General features: G+C 37.2%; 2 protein-coding genes across 8 annotated transcripts in view; one reads left to right on the top strand and one right to left on the bottom strand.

Annotated features, from left to right (window-relative positions):
* Positions 1 to 594: 594 nt before the first annotated feature.
* Positions 595 to 18,610, top strand: part of LOC128701646 (ninein-like protein) — a 100,309-nt gene continuing 82,293 nt past the window's right edge. For 5 of the 7 annotated variants that reach the window (XM_070101554.1, XM_070101551.1, XM_070101555.1 and 2 more), the window contains exons 1-6: positions 612 to 776; positions 2,634 to 2,792; positions 3,855 to 3,962; positions 4,329 to 4,442; positions 7,234 to 7,368; positions 9,136 to 9,245. In XM_070101554.1, the coding sequence (XP_069957655.1) occupies positions 627 to 776; positions 2,634 to 2,792; positions 3,855 to 3,962; positions 4,329 to 4,442; positions 7,234 to 7,368; positions 9,136 to 9,245 (776 nt within the window). In that variant the 5' untranslated portion in view covers positions 612 to 626. Of the gene's footprint in view, positions 777 to 2,157; positions 2,297 to 2,633; positions 2,793 to 3,854; positions 3,963 to 4,328; positions 4,443 to 7,233; positions 7,369 to 9,135; positions 9,246 to 18,610 lie in introns of those variants that run through there. The other 2 variants (XM_070101552.1, XM_070101556.1) reach the window with 2 other exon arrangements.
* Positions 14,186 to 18,610, bottom strand: part of 140up (RPII140-upstream gene protein) — a 5,726-nt gene continuing 1,301 nt past the window's right edge. Inside the window, exons 2-5 of the mRNA XM_053795280.2 lie at positions 16,291 to 16,440; positions 15,892 to 16,013; positions 15,302 to 15,441; positions 14,186 to 14,791 (exon numbers count right to left, since the gene is read on the bottom strand). Of these exons, the coding sequence (XP_053651255.1) occupies positions 14,601 to 14,791; positions 15,302 to 15,441; positions 15,892 to 16,013; positions 16,291 to 16,440 (603 nt within the window). The 3' untranslated portion in view covers positions 14,186 to 14,600. The remainder of the gene's footprint in view (positions 14,792 to 15,301; positions 15,442 to 15,891; positions 16,014 to 16,290; positions 16,441 to 18,610) is intronic.

Below are 18,610 nucleotides of genomic sequence, written 5' to 3'. Positions count from 1 at the left end.
ACTTGTACCTCTTCATGTGCTTGTACCTCTTCATGTGCTTGTACCTCTGCATGTACTTGTACCTCTGCATGTACTTGTACCTCTGCATGTACTTGTACCTCTGCTTGTACATGTACCTCTGCTTGTACATGTACCTTTGCTTGTATGTATACCTATGCTTGTACCTGTCTCTGTATGGGTACCTCTGCTTGTACCTGTACCTTTGCATGTACTTGTACCTCTGCTTGTACTTCCCCTCAAGGGAGGTTCCTTGATGCTGGTGAGGGGCTCTTGATCTAGGGAATTGAATCTGTGCTCCAGTTCCCTGACTAAGCCTGAATACCTTCCACATCCCCCCCTTCATAAGAGCTGTATAATCCTACGAGTTTACCGCTCCCCATGATTATAATAATTTATTGGTACCTGTACTTGTGCTTATACCCAAAGATATTCTTGCATCCTAACTTGCCCATGTATCTGTATTTGTGCTTGTACCTGTGCTTGCACCTGTGCTTATACCTGTGCTTGTACCTAAACCTGTTCCTGTACCTCTTGAATGTGCTTAAACTCCAGCCCCTGAATAGAAGAAATAATGTTAGTAGGATCTAGTAGTGTTGTTTTGGTGTTGTGGGTTCAGGTGTCTATACATGTCAAGTGTGTTTACATGGCTTGCTGGAGCTTGTCATAACTGTGTCCACCTTGCTTCAATTATTCTCTTCCTCCTCTCATCCATCGCTTCATTTGTAAGATCTGGAGGATTTTGTAGCTTCATTGGTAGTCTAGGGTCTCCCCGGGAGGTAAATAAATGTAAATTTCAATCGGTTTTGTATTTTTTTGGGTTTGGTTGCGAGGAGACTCCGACCACTGTACCGTTACTCTAATTTATGTTAAATGGAATATGTTGTAGCGTGATTATTAGCATGTTATAGGCAGTGTTGTAGGTCAGTTTCCCAGGTTAAAATGGAGAAGTTTGCCCGTCGTAGGATGACTGACGCTAATTAGTTCAAGGTCGTAGGAGAGACGCAGGATTGTCGTGAAGACTGACGCCGGTGCGTCATTAATTCAACACTTCCTTGTACCTGGAAACTTGCTATATAGGTCATGTTTTGTCTCGGTGAGCCATATTTTTAGGGTATTTCATTAGATCCGAGCATGTAAACCCTGATACAGAAGTAGACATGTTGAGAGAGTGTATGTAAGTTTAGCTGTTTAAACTTTTAATGTTTAATAAGATATTACAAGGATTCCTGTGGAAATAAGTCACTCTGGCTTTTTTGGGTTATCTTAGGTAATTTACATTGTATGATAATTGTAGATGTGTCCCATAGCTCAGTTGGTAGCACACTCGGCTCACACACTGAGGTTTGTGGTTTGATTCCCGGTTTGGATGGAAACATTAGGACGTTGTCCTTTAAGACACCTGTTGTCCATGTTCACCTAGCAGTAAGTAGGTACCTGGGTGTTAGTTGACTGGTGTGGATCGCATCCTGAGGCCCAAATTGACCTACGTTGCCTGAAATGCTCTGCATAACCCGGGGCTGTCTATATAGTATGTCATTGATGTGAGCTCTGGTCTCCATAAGTTGTATTATGTACTTGTAGAAATAAAGATTATTATTATTATTTGCACCTGTGTCTAAATACACTTATTTACACAGGTACACCAAAGTACAATTATCATACATATTGTGAATTACGTAGGTTAACCCAAAAAAGTCGGTGACTTATTTCCATTGGGGTCCTTGTAATATCTTAATATATTAAATCTTAAAAGTTAAAACAACTAAGTAACTCAACTGTGAAAATCATTTACAATAAAAGGAATAAAGTAAACTGAGTTATTTGCATTAACATTAAAGAGAGGAGTATGTATAGGTACACAATTAGGATACTTCATTTTAAATGGGCAAAACTGTTTCATCATCGTATCCCTAAAAAACTGTGAACAGAAGACACTCCATGGTTATTTTTGAAGAACATTTGTCAAAAAATAAAATAATAATAATCATTGTCTACATGATACAACTTACATATACCATAGCAGACATCATTGACACTGTATAGAAAGCTCCTGGTTATGCAGTGCATTTTTGGCAGTTAGATTAATTTTGACCCCAGGATGCAACACACACCAATCAACTTACACCCAGGTTCCTACTTACTACTTGGCAAACAGGGACAGCAGGTGTCTGAAGGAATCACGCCCAAATGTTTGCACCTGTACCAGGGATTGAGCCCCAGATACTCAGTATGTAAGCCGAGTGTGCTACCAACCAAGCCATGAGATGTCCTATGGGACCAAAGGATCCCAGTAAAAGTAAGCCACACTGGCATTCTGGGTTGCTAACCCTCTGAATAAATAATTCAAAAATTTTTCTTCCAAGAAGCCTGTAATATTGGCACTCAACACTCATAATTTATATTACAGTATTAGGTAAATATTGAGTTTATAGGTTCATTTGAGTTTTGCAGAAATTTATGATAGTGTGTAATATTAAGAGGTTTGTCCAACGAATATATATATTTTAATTATATTTTGTGCAAATTGCAAATAATAAAGCTACCAAAATGTTTGACAAGTGTCTGAATCATCTATAGTAACTGTTGATGCATTTTTCACTAAGCACCTTGTCATCACTTCATAAATTTTTCAGGACTGTCTCTTGAATTCATCACATGTAATACAGAGAGGAGAAATGAGTGCTCAGAAAGCATCTGCAGGGATAACTAAAGCAACTGCTATGGAAGGTTCTTCAGAACCAGCTGTTAAAGAAGATGCAGAGAAGGCAAGCCCAGCTGTATGTGCCAGTCAGGTACTTGTGCTTCAACGGTTCTTCAGTGTTTCATAATTATTGTAAGGAAGTATTTAAAAATATGAAAATGAGCTAAAATGTTATTTTATTGCAAGTTTGGATGATTCAGAGCAGTTGGAAAAAATACTTCATTTTTAAGCAAAAATACAAAAATGGATAAATAAAGCCACATTGAATGTATCAAATCAAGGACAGCTCTTCATATCACCTGTATGATTTCTTTTGTACATACGTATAGACACTCATCACTTAATGACTAAGTTCCATTCTTGCGACTGGGCCAAATGAATTGTAAGTGAGGAGCCACCCCCTTACTGATATTTCAGGCACAATGTGCGGGTTATTTGTGTATCGTTCCTGTCATGGTATTGTGCCTTTTTTTTTTTTATTTCAGGCATACTGTACTCGTAATGGGTTTGTGTCAGTCATCTTTAGATATTATTTTAATGTCACCTTTGCACCATTCATAACATTTTTAGTATATTTTTAAATGTTATAAAGTAGTGTACTGTTTACTGTAATAAACAGAATAGAGGAAATCAGCTGATATACATTACTTGGGTTTGCATACTGTAAATACTGGTAATTATTTTTATTTATTTTGAATAAAGAAAAGGTCATCAACATCATCATGGGAGTTATCAGGAGGTGTAGAGGGCCCGGGTAAGGGAGATGATGGCGAGGAAATGGAAGGACTTCTAGGGATAGAGATCTGGGGGTGTAGCTTTCCAGAAGAATCCCATTAGTGTGGTTTGCTTTGTAATTTTCTTTTTTTCTTCATAAATTTCACAATAGCATCATAAAAGTTCATCCATTTGCTGTTCCACTTTTGTGAACCATTCAGCATTCGGGTCCATACCCTCTAGTTCTAATATTGCCACATTCACAATATCATACAATACCAACTGGTTGGAGAGCTGGCTGTAAGTCTGATAGGTTCATTAAACAGGTAGGTCATTAAGTGAGGAGTGTCTGCATATGTATTTTTCTGATAGGCATACTGTATGTTCCACAATGGAGGTTAAGATCATTATGGCCTAAAACTCATAACTTATGTTTCAGCCCTTGCAAGACCTTGAGGAACGACTAGGTACTAATGGGGGTATGAGCCAAGATGCTGGTCAGGGTAGTCAACCCAACAGTCTTGCATATTCTGGAGATAATGAGGAGGTCTGTAAGCACACTTTGTTTTTCTTTAATACTTGTAATGTTATGTGTGTACATACATCCTGAGCCACTTCTTTTAGGTATGCCTCCATATTGATTTTCGAGGCAGTGTGTGTGTTGGTTTTGAGTGTCTTGAGATATTGTGTATTGGTTTCAAGTGTTTCAAGATTGTGTTGGTTTTGAGTTTCACAAAATAGTAGATGTACAGAATTTTCACCAGTAAAATTAAGCTCTTGCTGGTAGTTTTATCTGACATAAAATTACCAGTGAGAAAATAACTTAATATTTTTTGCTTTGTTAATGCTAATATAATAATAGTAGTAGCTCAATCTACTGAATCATGAATATAACTAGAGTTTCAACTTATAGGAGTACCTGCGTGCAACCTGGCAGCGTCTAGGCGTGGGCCATGATGGTTACCTCTCACTCGATGAGCTTGCTACAGTTTGCCATGCAATCGGAATGGAAAAGGTTGCAAATGAGGTAAGTTATACAAGTTTATTTTGACATGATACATCATTGATACAGAAATGGGTGACACCTGAGGGCATGTTGAAAGCCGATAGTTATGCAAAGCATTGCATGCATTCCTTTTTTTTTTATATATACTTCAACTACCATCTCCCACCAAGACAGGGATGACCCTTAAAAAAACCCACATTTACCATCGTTCACTCAATCTCCGTATTGCCAGACATGTACTGACAGCAGAGTCAGTTTACTTCCTGATTGCAACATCCGCATTCCTCCTCCAGAGTGCATGCACTGCCTCTCCCACCATCCAAGACTTAGTAGGTCTGATTATCCAGATTAATTGAAGGTGAGGGGTGTGGGGAGGAGGTATTCATATAGTAAAATTAAAATGATAGAAATCTGATTTTTAGTTTTGGGGTAAAAATGTGTGATTTTACTGACACAAATAATAGAACACATTGTTGTGTATTTTCACAAGAAAAATCACCTGAAAATACAAAATGCATTTGCTTAATGAGCTACCATATACAGTATTACTGAGCATAAGCCAAACTTTTTTTTAACCAAGAACTGTAACTAAGCATATCCTTCTTTGTATTAAAACAATATAAAAAATAATAATAAACATACCTTTTATTTTCTTTTTGTTGGGTAGAAGAGTTGTTTACAGCACTAGTTTTGTAATTGGTTGAATAGTTTCAATCTCTAGGAGTTCTGGGGACAAAACTGATGGTCTTGAAATGTCAACTACACAATTGTTTTATTATTCATAGTACAGTGGACCCCCGGTTTACGATATTATTTCATTCCAGAAGTATGTTCAGGTGTCAGTACTGACTAAATTTGTTCCCATAAGGAATATTGTGAATTAGATTAGTCCATTTCAAACCCCCAAACATACACATACAAACGCACTTACATAAATACACTTACATAATTGGTCGCATTGGGAGCTGATCGTAAACCGGGGGTCCACTGTATGTACATATTTGAAGTAAAGATTCGGAAAGTTTAGTAGACCTGGTTGAAGAGTATTTACTATATTTCTCACATGGTCAAACAGTAATATGGCATACATTACTTATCAGTTTATGTTCACAAGATAAAGGGGAATATGGAAGTACAATGTGAAGTAATATGATGAGAGAAATGTATTTGTATTTGAAAGAAAGATTTGCAAAAATATGCAGTGTATAGTGTAAAACTGTCATGCACAGAGCTAAGTGTACAGAGTCCACTGTTTTTATAATGATAATCACAAGGAAATGATAAACCCATGATTGTATAGCACTTTCGAGTGGCTGGGAGTCAGGTTTGATCTGAGGAAAGGGAGGGTAGCTCCAACTCCTTGGAGCAACAACCCTTTGCTAGCATCAGAGCACAGCTCCTTGAAGAGAATGTGTAGAGGAGGTTGTATTGTCTGACCTATTGTACGTTGTATAAGTGTGTCGCGTATAGAAGTTCACGTATAGAGCTGAGTATACTGTCTGATCTGCTGTATACTGTAGAGTATATATACAGATAGGGACATCATTAAGTAGTTGTATAGTATTTTTGTGACTATAAGAAGTGCAAAGTTCCACGTATCCCCCCCCCCCCTTCCCTCTCAGGGAAGGTTCCTTAATGTTAGTGATGGGTTCTTGATCCAAGGAATTCCACTTGTCCTCCCATTCCCTGGATGGAACCTGATTGTCTCCCATTTCCCAAACACTTTATGACCCCTATGGGTTTAGTGCTTTCTTTGAATATAATAATCTGCATACTTTAAAGGTTAAGACCACAATACTGCATATTTCTTCTTCTTTCAACATCTCGCTGAGTATTGAGGTACTCTGTTTCAGGTGGAAAAGGATTACCCAGACCCGTTGAACACACTTGAGTTATGGTTCCTGTGTGACATCGTTGCTCAGGTAGTTTATGGAGGTTGCTAAAATACTGTAGTTTAATGGCAGTAACTCTGTCAAGTTCAGACTACTAAACATTTCTGTATTTTGCTTTAAGTACTGGCTGAGTATGCAGAATTTCCAAGCAGCTGTTGGTAGCAGGAGACACAAATGGATGTCAGCATTTTTTTTTGAATAATGCAGTTTTTGCTAGGAGTGCTATATTGTTTGAATAGTGTAAAAATTTGCTAATGCAGTATACTGTATTATAAACTTGTATTTTTATGTACTGTAAACCTTGGTGATGTATGTTGTACTACCTAATATTACCATAAACATGACTATCATAAATAGCTAATGTGTTTCAGTTGCTTCATGATCTGAGAAGTTACCTCTGTATCTTATCAGCCTAGCTCCTGTCCCCTGTACCTCAGTGCACATGAAAACAGTACATATGCATTGAAAAGTTGGTGTGAATATTATTTTCATTAAGAATAAGAGTCACAGTAGAATGGCTCAAACACCTCACATTGAAGTAACTAATTGAAGATGACACTAGATGATATTTTAGTCCATCCTGGGCTCTCAACCTGATAGTTTCCAGGTTATACTAAAACATAGTTCAGTTTTATATCCAAACTGTGGCCTGTAGATTATTTTCAATGTAATTATTACTAGTGTTAATAAGACACAATATGCCATTAATGGCATTTTATTGAAAAGATTTTTTCATCCACCACAGACTTTATGAATTCTCACTATCAATTTTCTTGTGAGAATTTATAGTCTGTGGTGGATGAAATTCCTTGTCAGTAAAATGCCATAGAGGGAGTATTGTCTTACGAACATACTTGGCAGTATATTCTATCAGGGATATACAACTATTACTCTTATATCTCCTTGGTATTCTACTGCAGGTTTTGGAGCAGCTGTTTAGTAGACTGGATGTTGATGGCGATGGGAGGATCAGCTTCGAGGAGTTTGTCCACATGTTCCAGAATGGAGGGCCAAGTGGAAACAATTCTTTAGTTCTTGATGAATCTTTGCATCAGGTATGCTTTCACTTTTTTAATACATAATACAGACCTTGGCCACAAGACCCATAGGAATTTTGAGGTGGACAATTTTTTTTTCACAAACTTGTTTTATTACTGTCAAAATAGTCCTGTCTTACAGGAAACTTTATGAGGAATACAAAAATCATGTCAGATTCGGTATAGCTTTAATGAAAAGTACAGAAATTTATGAAGATCAAAACTAGCCACTTAACATATATGCAAAAAACAGAAATGACATCCTATAAAACTTATGCTCAGGATGCCACATGTCTGCCCAAGATTTTACCCCTCCTTTAGGCATGCCTTAACAGGATCTGAGGAGAAAACTCATCCACCTTGTAATACCTATTGGTCTTATGGCCAGGGACTGGACTAACAGTTATACAGTAGATTCTATCTTATATTAATTTATTATTAAGAATGGATACATCAGCAGTGTGCTACTGCCCCACTCTCTATGATATTACATGGGAACAAATGCTAGTTGTGCTTACGTTGAGCCAAAGTTAGTAGGTGGGGAATAAAAAAATGGTTAATAGTTTTTCAGAATAAAATACTACAGTACCTCAAATTTCGAACAGCTCCCAACTCGAGCAATTATGTAAGTGTATTTTTGTAAGTGCTTTTGTAAGTGTATTTTTGGGGGTCTGAAACGGACTAATCTAATTTACATTATTCCGTATGGGAACAAATTCGTTCAGTAACGGCTCTTGAACAGCCTTCTGGAACAAATTTCGGCTGATATTCGAGGTACCACTGTACAATATTTTTAATGAGATCAGTAAAATGTGCATTTGAGCAGATTTATATTCTGATAACTAATGATTCATAATCAGTTGAAAAAATATACATTACAGTAATATGTTTAATTGTCATTATCGGTTCCCTTCATGTCGGTGAGGAGCTCTTGATCCAAGAGCCTCCCATTCTCTTGGTTTTGTATGACCCCCATGAGTTTAGCACTTCCCAGTTGACATAAATAAATTACCAGCAGTAGGAGACAGCTGGTGTGTTAACAAGAATTTACAACTTTTTAATATTTTTTTTTTTAACTAATTTGTTCCATTAAAGGGGATTCTTTGAATCCAGTGAGGGCTTTTGATCCAAGGAATTTGACTTGCTTTCCCCTTCCTAGGATCAGATTTAATTGTCTCCCATTCCCCAGGCCCTATAGGACCCTACAGGTTTAGTGCTTCTCTATAAAAATAATAATTCAACTGAATTTGAAATGGAAAAATATAAATGAACCATACATGCCCAAAGTATTAATAATAATTATAATAGTAATAATAACAATATAAACTAACCAGTAAGTGGATAAATGATCATAGGGACACAACTTCACCTTTGGCTAATTGTATTTTGACAAAGCAAATAAGAGATTGCTATCCTCAATAAGATATACAGTGGACCCCCGCTTTACGATCGCCTCCCAATGCGACCAATTACGTAAGTGTATTTATGTAAGTGTGTTTGTACGTGTATGTTTGGGGGTCTGAAATGGACTAATTTAATTCACAATATTCCTTACGGGAACAAATTCGGTCAGTACTGGCACCTGAACATACTTCTGGAATGAAAAAATATCATAAACCGGGGGTCCACTGTACTTGTATACTCACATGGTATAAAATTGTTTTCATTGCAAGTGTGCATAAAGAGATAGTGTTTTCTAGGATAGCTGTGACATTAAGGAAAGTAGTATGCATCTGCAGTGCATCACTGTATATACTACAGTGAAAACCTTGTTTCACATTCTAGGATGTGCCAGGTACCCCACTTAGTAGAATGAGTTCAGTGAGTGATGAACGGCGTGGAGTAACTACAACCGAGTTCAGCGTGTTCTCTTCGATTGATCCAGAAAATACTGGGTGAGTACAGATCTAGTATCTACAGTAGAATCATGATTTAAGATGTTTCAAGTTGCGATGTTGTCTACTTGTGATGTTGGCATTTTAGAAACTGTTAACCCTTCAACTGTCCAAACAGATCTACATTTACTAGCATAGTGCTCTGAAAGTAGATCTACGTTTTATTTTACATTTGAGAGCATGTTAAATAAAACATAGATCTACGTTTGGAGCACTAGCGGTACAAACGTAGATCTGTGTTTGGACAATTTAAGGGTTAATTGCTTATGAGCAAGTGACTCACTTCCAATGGTGGGTGTAAGTTATGATGGCTTATTCCTGCCTATAATAAGCAAGAAACATACTTTCCATTGAGGAAGGCAGAATCAGTATTCAAGGTAAGAACTGTATAGTATAGTGGCTTAAGTATTTTATTTACCTGTATATTTTTAATATGTGGTAGAAATATATGATGTACTGTATATAAATGCAGTTGAAATGGCTTGAGTAAGATATTGGGTAAAAAATTCTTGGGGGGAAAAGAGTAAGTGAAATTAGAGCTTGGAAAAGCATTAAACCATTTTGGATTGTTTCTTATGAGAAAATAGGTTCAAGTACCTAATGTTAGACTTACAATGAATTTTGGGGAATGTATTAAAATCATAAGTTGGGATCTATGATAAAATGGCCCTCTGTGTATGAAATAAAGCCTAGCATGGAAACATGACATGATTAATGTATAGAATTAATAAATTTAAAAAATTTCTGCTACAATACTTCAGGGTAAATTCCCGCCCCCTTCCATCACAAAAGTGCATTTTTTTTTTTAAATTATCACTCGGTCATCCATGTTAAATTTAATAGTATGTTTAAAGAATTATTTCTAGTACTCAGGACTGGCCCCTAGATTCAAGGTAAAGAGCAACAAGGAAAGAATGCATGAATTCAGGTTTTATGTCACTGGAAGAGCAAAGAACCAGTTCCATCAGGTGTTCCATAGCTCAGTTGGTAGCACACTCAGCTCAAACATTGAGGTCCGTGGTTCGATCCCAGGTACGGGTGGAAACATTAAACATGTTTTCTTAAGACACCTGTTCACCTAGCAGTCAGTAGATACTTGGGTGTTAATGACTGGTATGCTTTGCATTCTGGGGGGGGGGCAAAATTACCCTAATTTGCCCGAAATGCTCTGCATAACTAGGGGTTTTCTATGTAGTATATCAATGATGTCAGCTGTGGTCAGTATAAGTTGTATCATGTAGTTGTAGAAATAGATTAATATTATTATGTTCAGAAATGCAGATTTTAGGCATCACACTATATACATTCAAATTCCTAAATCTACTAAATATTAATTGTCAGTTAAAAACAGAGTAGGGGAGTTAGTAGATGGGGAGAGGGAGGTATTAGGTAGATGGCGAGAATATTTTGAGGAACTTTTAAATGTTAAGGAAGAAAGGGAGGCGGTAATTTCGTGCACTGGCCAGGGAGGTATACCATCTTTTAGGAGTGAAGAAGAGCAGACTGGAAGTGTGGTGGAGGTACGTGAGGCATTACGTAGAATGAAAGGGGGTAAAGCAGCTGGAACTGATGGGATCATGACAGAAATGTTAAAAGCAGGGGGGGATATAGTGTTGGAGTGGTTGGTACTTTTGTTTAATAAATGTATGAAAGAGGGGAAGGTACCTAGGGATTGGCGGAGAGCATGTATAGTCCCTTTATATAAAGGGAAAGGGGACAAAAGAGATTGTAAAAATTATAGAGGAATAAGTTTACTGAGTATACCAGGAAAAGTATACGGTAGGGTTATAATTGAAAGAATTAGAAGTAAGACAGAATGTAGAATTGCGGACGAACAAGGTTTCAGAGTGGGTAGGGGATGTGTAGATCAAGTGTTTACATTGAAGCATATATGTGAACAGTATTTAGATAAAGGTAGGGAAGTTTTTATTGCATTTATGGATTTAGAAAAGGCATATGATAGAGTGGATAGAGGAGCAATGTGGCAGATGTTGCAAGTATATGGAATAGGTGGTAAGTTACTAAATGCTGTAAAGAGCTTTTATGAGGATAGTGAGGCTCAGGTTAGGGTGTGTAGAAGAGAGGGAGAATACTTCCCGGTAAAAGTAGGTCTTAGACAGGGATGTGTAATGTCACCATGGTTGTTTAATATATTTATAGATGGGGTTGTAAAAGAAGTAAATGCTAGGGTGTTCGGGAGAGGGGTGGGATTAAATTATGGGGAATCAAATTCAAAATGGGAATTGACACAGTTACTTTTTGCTGATGATACTGTGCTTATGGGAGATTCTAAAGAAAAATTGCAAAGGTTAGTGGATGAGTTTGAGAATGTGTGTAAAGGTAGAAAGTTGAAAGTGAACATAGAAAAGAGTAAGGTGATGAGGGTATCAAATGATTTAGATAAAGAAAAATTGGATATCAAATTGGGGAGGAGGAGTATGGAAGAAGTGAATGTTTTCAGATACTTGGGAGTTGACGTGTCGGCGGATGGATTTATGAAGGATGAGGTTAATCATAGAATTGATGAGGGAAAAAAGGTGAGTGGTGCGTTGAGGTATATGTGGAGTCAAAAAACGTTATCTATGGAGGCAAAGAAGGGAATGTATGAAAGTATAGTAGTACCAACACTCTTATATGGATGTGAAGCTTGGGTGGTAAATGCAGCAGCGAGGAGACGGTTGGAGGCAGTGGAGATGTCCTGTCTAAGGGCAATGTGTGGTGTAAATATTATGCAGAAAATTCGGAGTGTGGAAATTAGGAGAAGGTGTGGAGTTAATAAAAGCATTAGTCAGAGGGCAGAAGAGGGGTTGTTGAGGTGGTTTGGTCATTTAGAGAGAATGGATCAAAGTAGAATGACATGGAAAGCATATAAATCTATAGGGGAAGGAAAGAGGGGTAGGGGTCGTCCTCGAAAGGGTTGGAAAGAGGGGGTAAAGGAGGTTTTGTGGGTGAGGGGCTTGGACTTCCAGCAAGCGTGCATGAGCGTGTTAGATAGGAGTGAATGGAGACGAATGATACTTGGGACCTGACGATCTGTTGGAGTGTGAGCAGGGTAATATTTAGTGAAGGGATTCAGGGAAACCGGTTATTTTCATATAGTCGGACTTGAGTCCTGGAAATGGGAAGTACAATGCCTGCACTTTAAAGGAGGGGTTTGGGATATTGGCAGTTTGGAGGGATATGTTGTGTATCTCTATACGTATATGCTTCTAAACTGTTATATTCTGAGCACCTCTGCAAAAGCAGTGATAATGTGTGAGTGTGGTGAAAGTGTTGAATGATGATGAAAGTATTTTCTTTTTGGGGATTTTCTTTTTTTTTTTTTTTTGGGTCACCCTGCCTCGGTGGGAGACGACCGACTTGTTGAAAAAAAAAAAAAAAAAAAAATTAATTCCATACTAGTTTACTCCACATCTTCAAAATGCTAGATTGTAATGCTGTTCCCGACAGAACACACAGGCATCACACTAGAAACAAACTATTCTTTCATATTCCTCACGTTCACCTGAACCTCTGTAGAAAGTCGATAGAAATAAAAGGGACAAAATGCTGAATAACTTACAGATGGACCATTTTTTTTTTTTAATAAACTCAAACTTAAAAAAGATTGTGCTTGATGAATTCCCCTTGAAAAAAATTTTAATGTACAATATCTGTAACTGTAATTTCCAGGACTTGAGTCCTGGAAATGGGAAGTACAATGCCTGCACTTTAAAGGAGGGGTTGGGGATATTGGCAGTTTGGAGGGATGTCTAAGTTGTTGTATCTAAGCGCCTCTGCAAAGACAGTGATTATGTATGAGTGATGAAAGATTTTTCTTTCTTTTTGGGTCACCCTGCCTAGGTGGGAAATAGCCGATGTGTTCAGAAAAAAACATCTGTAACTTCTTAAATTGCCATTAAGTTTGTACTTCAGAGTAATAAATTACATCTTGTTCTTTAATTTTTTGAAAATTTAATCTTATCTCCATTATTATTTTTTTTTTTTAATTTTCTTGGTTAAATTTCAATTGAACATATATTAAAATGTAAAGTGTCATTCATTAAATGCTCAATGTAATATAGTATTTTTATTTTTCTATTGCTAGTATAATTCTTGCTTATGACTGCCTGAAATATAAGCTTAACTAACAATATTAGCTCTAATGTCTTCTTGGGGAAATGTTTATCTAGCTTACATATGATATACAAAATATTATGGGGCATAGACAGGATAGTCTTTTACCATACATGCAACAAGAACAAATTACATTATTGGAAATTAGAGACCCAAACAAGTCAGAGATATCAGCATTTCTTCCAACTAAGGTTGATAAACCATACCCCGGCCGGGATTGAACCCGCGGTCAGAGAGTCTCAAAACTCCAGACCGTCGCGTTAGCCACTAGACCAGCTAGCCACAATAAGATTCGTCCAACTAGGTATATTTCTACACCATAGGAAGGTTAGCACAGGCACCACTGTGACCACAAATGCAAGTTTTTACAGACTAATCTCCAGCTAGCGTGGCCGTGACGAACTCTAGCTCAAGTCCCCTCACTGCCGTCAACATGGCTCACGAAATCGTAATGACACGATTGCAAACAAACCATACCCCAGCCGGGATTGAACCCGTGGTCAAAGAGTCTCAAAACTCCAGACCGTCGCGTTAGCCACTAGACCAGCGGGTTCAATCCCGGCCGGGGTATGGTTTGTTTGCAATCATGTCATTACGATTTCGTGAGTCATGTTGACGGCAGTGAGGGGACTTGAGCTAGAGTTCGTCACGGCCACGCTAGCTGGAGATTCGTCTGTAAAAACTTGCATTTGTGGTCACAGTGGTGCCTGTGCTAACCTTCCTATGGTGTAGAAATATACCTAGTTGGACGAATCTTATTGTGGCTAGCTGGTTTAGTGGCTAACGCGACAGTCTGGAGTTTTGAGACTCTCTGACCGCGGGTTCAATCCCGGCCGGGGTATGGTTTGTTTGCAATCATGTCATTACGATTTCGTGAGTCATGTAGTAAGGTTGATAAAGTTGAATGAGCAAAGCAATGACACAAAGGAAGCAGACTCCATACAGGGGCTCAAAAGTAGGTATGGCAGAGCTTAAACACATTAACATAAACCAAATGATAAGATGTTGGATTGAGAACTAGAGCTTGTCCTCCTCCTTTTCCCTGGAAACTTAACTAAGTAATTTCATTTCACTTCTAATGGTTTGGCTTGACCTTCGTATTTTTTCCTCAACATTTTTCTTGACAGGCATTATTTTATTCTGATTTTGTTTTTTTTATACTGTCCTTGTATAATAAATATATTGTAATCTCATTATTTTAATCATTGTCTTCTATATTATAGTTTTTTTTTTATGTTACTATTTGGTAATGTTTGCATCCTGGCCATCAATAGCATCTAATAAGCCTTCCGTAGAAACAGTTTCTTCATGAAATTTGGTAAGTGCATCGAGCTCATCACTTCGTACCTTGCGAATTGCTTTATGTGTCTTTTCTTGATACTCTTTCTTCCACTCATACTGCCAGTATCTCACCTCTTCCATTGATGTGCCTGTAAAGCATAAATAGCAATAATGTTTATTATTAAAGGTTAAATACACATTTAAAGGAAATATTTTAAACACTGGTTGTTTCTCAAGGCAAGGTAGCCTGAAGAAGGAAAAACATCCATCTAATCTGTCTTTAACACACACCATAATTCAAATGACTCTTAACAGTAAAAAATGTTTGTGCTCTCCCATAATAATAATAATAATAATGATGAAAAAATATTTTTAATTTATACATCAATTGGTGTTTCAAGGCAGATTTATGGAATATAACATGCTCTAGTGTTACTGTTGACTTTCACCTTTCTAAAATGCTGAAAGTTCTTAGTCAAATACAAGTCATCTCTATTTTTCTTTGTAATTGTTTCAAGATAAAATTACTTTTGAATCTGAAGATTTGAAATTATATTTATTGCCATAATCTTTAGAGAAATTTATGGGAAAGAAATATTAAATTATTATAAGGGTGTTAGATTGGCTTGTGTTGTTAGCTTCAGAGTTTAATAACAAACCTGTAATGTACAGGATGGCAAGATTTATACATCCTGCTAAGGTCCCAAGAGCTCCACCAATCATCCCACCAGCTACTATAGCTCGAGGTCCTTGCTTCAACTTGTATAAACTTCCTGTAATACTGCCTGCAGCCAAGTACCTGAAAAGAAATTTTCACAAAGCCCATTTTAGTGGCAAATTAGCATGTGATGTTTGTTTTAAATTCAGACAAGTATTTAAGTAAAAGAAATAGGAAATTAGTATCACTGCTGTCAAAAAGTTAACTATTGTATGACTTCAAATATCAGAGATGAACCCAGATGAGGAAGTAAGAAGTTTTGCGTTTGGATTGCTTAAAATAAAATCAGACAGGATATAATTAGGAAATTCTGACTGGCAGTTGTGTGCCTTTCAGCCACATGGCTACAGCATATATTACTTATAAACAATTTAAATAAATTTAAATTTTCATATTCAAATGATTATGTTAATATGGGTATTGGAAGAAGTAAACTGTAATATGGGTGAAAGGAAAAATATATAGAATAAATATTTTCCTTCATCCATTGCCTCAAATTGTAACCATAACGTGTAAAATATTTTTACTTACTCTAAAACCGAAGGCTTCCCTCTATATACTGAAATGGTTGTACTTAATAGCATAAACGATCCACAGAATAAGCCTAATCTCCATCCCCACATCCATGCTCCACGAGCAAATCCTAGAGTTACCTATAAGATATAAACATTTCTATTATCAGCAGTGATATGTAGTATGTGATGTGCTTATCAGTATTTCAAAATTGGAAGTGCAATAATTTACAGTACTGAATTTTTGTAAGAAATGAAGAGCAAATTTTTTAACAGTATGTAGTACAGTATGTAATCAATGACTTCAGGTAGACAGTACACAGTGAATTAAACTTGTATGACATTCCATATTTAGACTGGTTCCAGTTGATCCCTGACAACCCATTACAGTGCTGTATTAAAATTAATTTTCTCTTACCTTAGTTTGTAGTTGTTTTTGTGCATCAAGGATATTGGCAAATGCAGTTCCTTGATTTTTTTCAATGAATTTGGTAAAATTTTCTTTAGAGTGGATGGTTCCTCCAATTATTGAGCCTGTGAAGGCTCCAAACATGGTACCTTGCACAATCTGTAGTTATAAGACAGTTTATGCATAATACAGTACAGTATGCTAAAAAAAAAAATGGCTTCCTATACAAAAGAAACATTTAGGAGCTTCATTAATCTCCTGAGTGCATGGTGAGGAAAGAAAATGCTAGAAATATTTAATAGTTTCTGGAAAGAGCAGAATGTGTTTTTGAAATAACAATGAGATGTGAATAGATATCCAGTTAAGGTTGAATTTGTACAATATGCCTTTTTCTCTAGTTTTCCTATGTAATGATGTCTTTGCCTTTGGCCTCATGACTAGTCCTTCCAACTCAACAATATTGCTTTCTTTATCAAGTTTAAAGTTGAATGGGAATTTTAGCTCACTATTTTCTTTTGATATACAGTGGACCCCCGCATAACGATTACCTCCGAATGCGGCCAATTATGTAAGTGTATTTATGTAAGTGCGTTTGTACGTGTATGTTTGGGGGTCTGAAATGGACTAATCTACTTCACAATATTCCTTATGGGAATAAATTCGGTCAGTACTGGCACCTGAACATACTTCTGGAGTGAAAAAATATTGTTAACCGGGGGTCCACTGTACTGCCCACTGTTGCTTTTCTTTTTTCCACCTTTTGTAACCCTATTCACAATGGCATGTACATTTTATTTCATTTCCTACCATTCTTGCAGTTTTTGTTTTAACGAGTCTCCAAACTTACCACCTATTATTATTATTATAATCAAGGGGGAAGCGCTAAACCCGGAGGATTATACAGCGCCTGGGGGGGATGTGGAAGGCATTCAGGCTTAATTCAGGGAACTGGAGCACAGATCCAATTCCCTAAATCAAGAGCCCCTCACCAACATCAAGGAACCTTCCTTGAGGGGAACTTACCACCTAGATACAGTAATTTACTTGAAAATCCACTGATTTTGTTGTCAGACACCATAACATTAATCCCATAAATATTTCCCACCCATTACTTGTACATTAGCTATAGATGAATTTGAGAACTCTGTTATGGTCATTTAACCTGATGCCTATTTTTATTGGTGGCTACCAGATAGGTCAGACTTTTACTTCTTGCAGCATGTAAGGTATAATTATTATTGATAATTCACAAGGTTCTAGAATCATTGGTTATTTACAGCTGTCTAGCCTATAAGAGCCATTTACTGTAGATGTTGAAGTAGGTGGTGGTTACCTGAAATCATGCTAGTGACCTGGGACTGTTATTCTTACAGCCTCTAACTACTTTGGAAAAATAAACAGAGGCAATATACTAATGTGATCCTTTATTAACAATGTTTTGCCCACACAGTGGGCTTTATCAAGTCACAAACGGTTCTACCTGAGTGAAAGGTATGTGAGTATTTATAGAATTAAGTCGGGTGGAGAATGATTGGATCTGATAAGGACCTGCGTGGGACTGGTAGGTGCGTATGTAGTTATGTGGGATAACGAAGAAGTTTCTTGGCAAGGGGTTCAGCTATGTTATAGCAACTGTTGTTTTGGTTGAAGTTGTTGGATATACAGGTAAGTGATGATTCCAGGATTCTGTGGTATTAAGTGTTGTCTTCTCTGGTAATAAGTCTTGTGTTTGTGGTTGATTAAATGGTTGTGTGAATTTTGGTGTTGAACACAGGCATTCATTAAATCATCCGATCTGCCTGCGTACTGGTGTTCTGAAATATGTGTTTGGAGGTTTCTGGATGTTTCGCCCACATATAATTTGCTGCAGTCATAACAAGGGATTATGTATACCCCTGCAGAGGACTGAAGCTTGTCCTGTCTATTACTGGTATGTAATGTCCTTGATGGTGGTGGATGTGGAGGTAGATACTTGGAATGAGGTATTGGAAAGTATCTACCACCACATCCACCACCATCAAGGACACTGCCAGTAACAGACAGGACAAGCTTCAATCTTCTGCAGGGGTATACATAATCCTTTGTTATGACTGCAGCAAATTATACGTGGGAAAAGCATCCAGAGACCTCCAAACACATATTTCAGAACACCAGTACGCAGGCAGATTGGACGATTTAATGAATGCCTGTGTTCAGCACCAAAATTCACACAACCATAAACACAAGACTTATCGCCAGAGAAGAAAACAATACTGCAGAATCCTGGAATCATCACTTATCTGTATATCCAACAACTTCAACCAAAACAATGGCTTCTATATTATTATTA

Source organism: Cherax quadricarinatus, chromosome 78 (assembly GCF_038502225.1).
Source record: "Cherax quadricarinatus isolate ZL_2023a chromosome 78, ASM3850222v1, whole genome shotgun sequence".
Classification (NCBI taxonomy): Eukaryota; Metazoa; Arthropoda; class Malacostraca; order Decapoda; family Parastacidae; genus Cherax; species Cherax quadricarinatus.
This window is presented reverse-complemented; position numbering and strand designations above follow the sequence as displayed.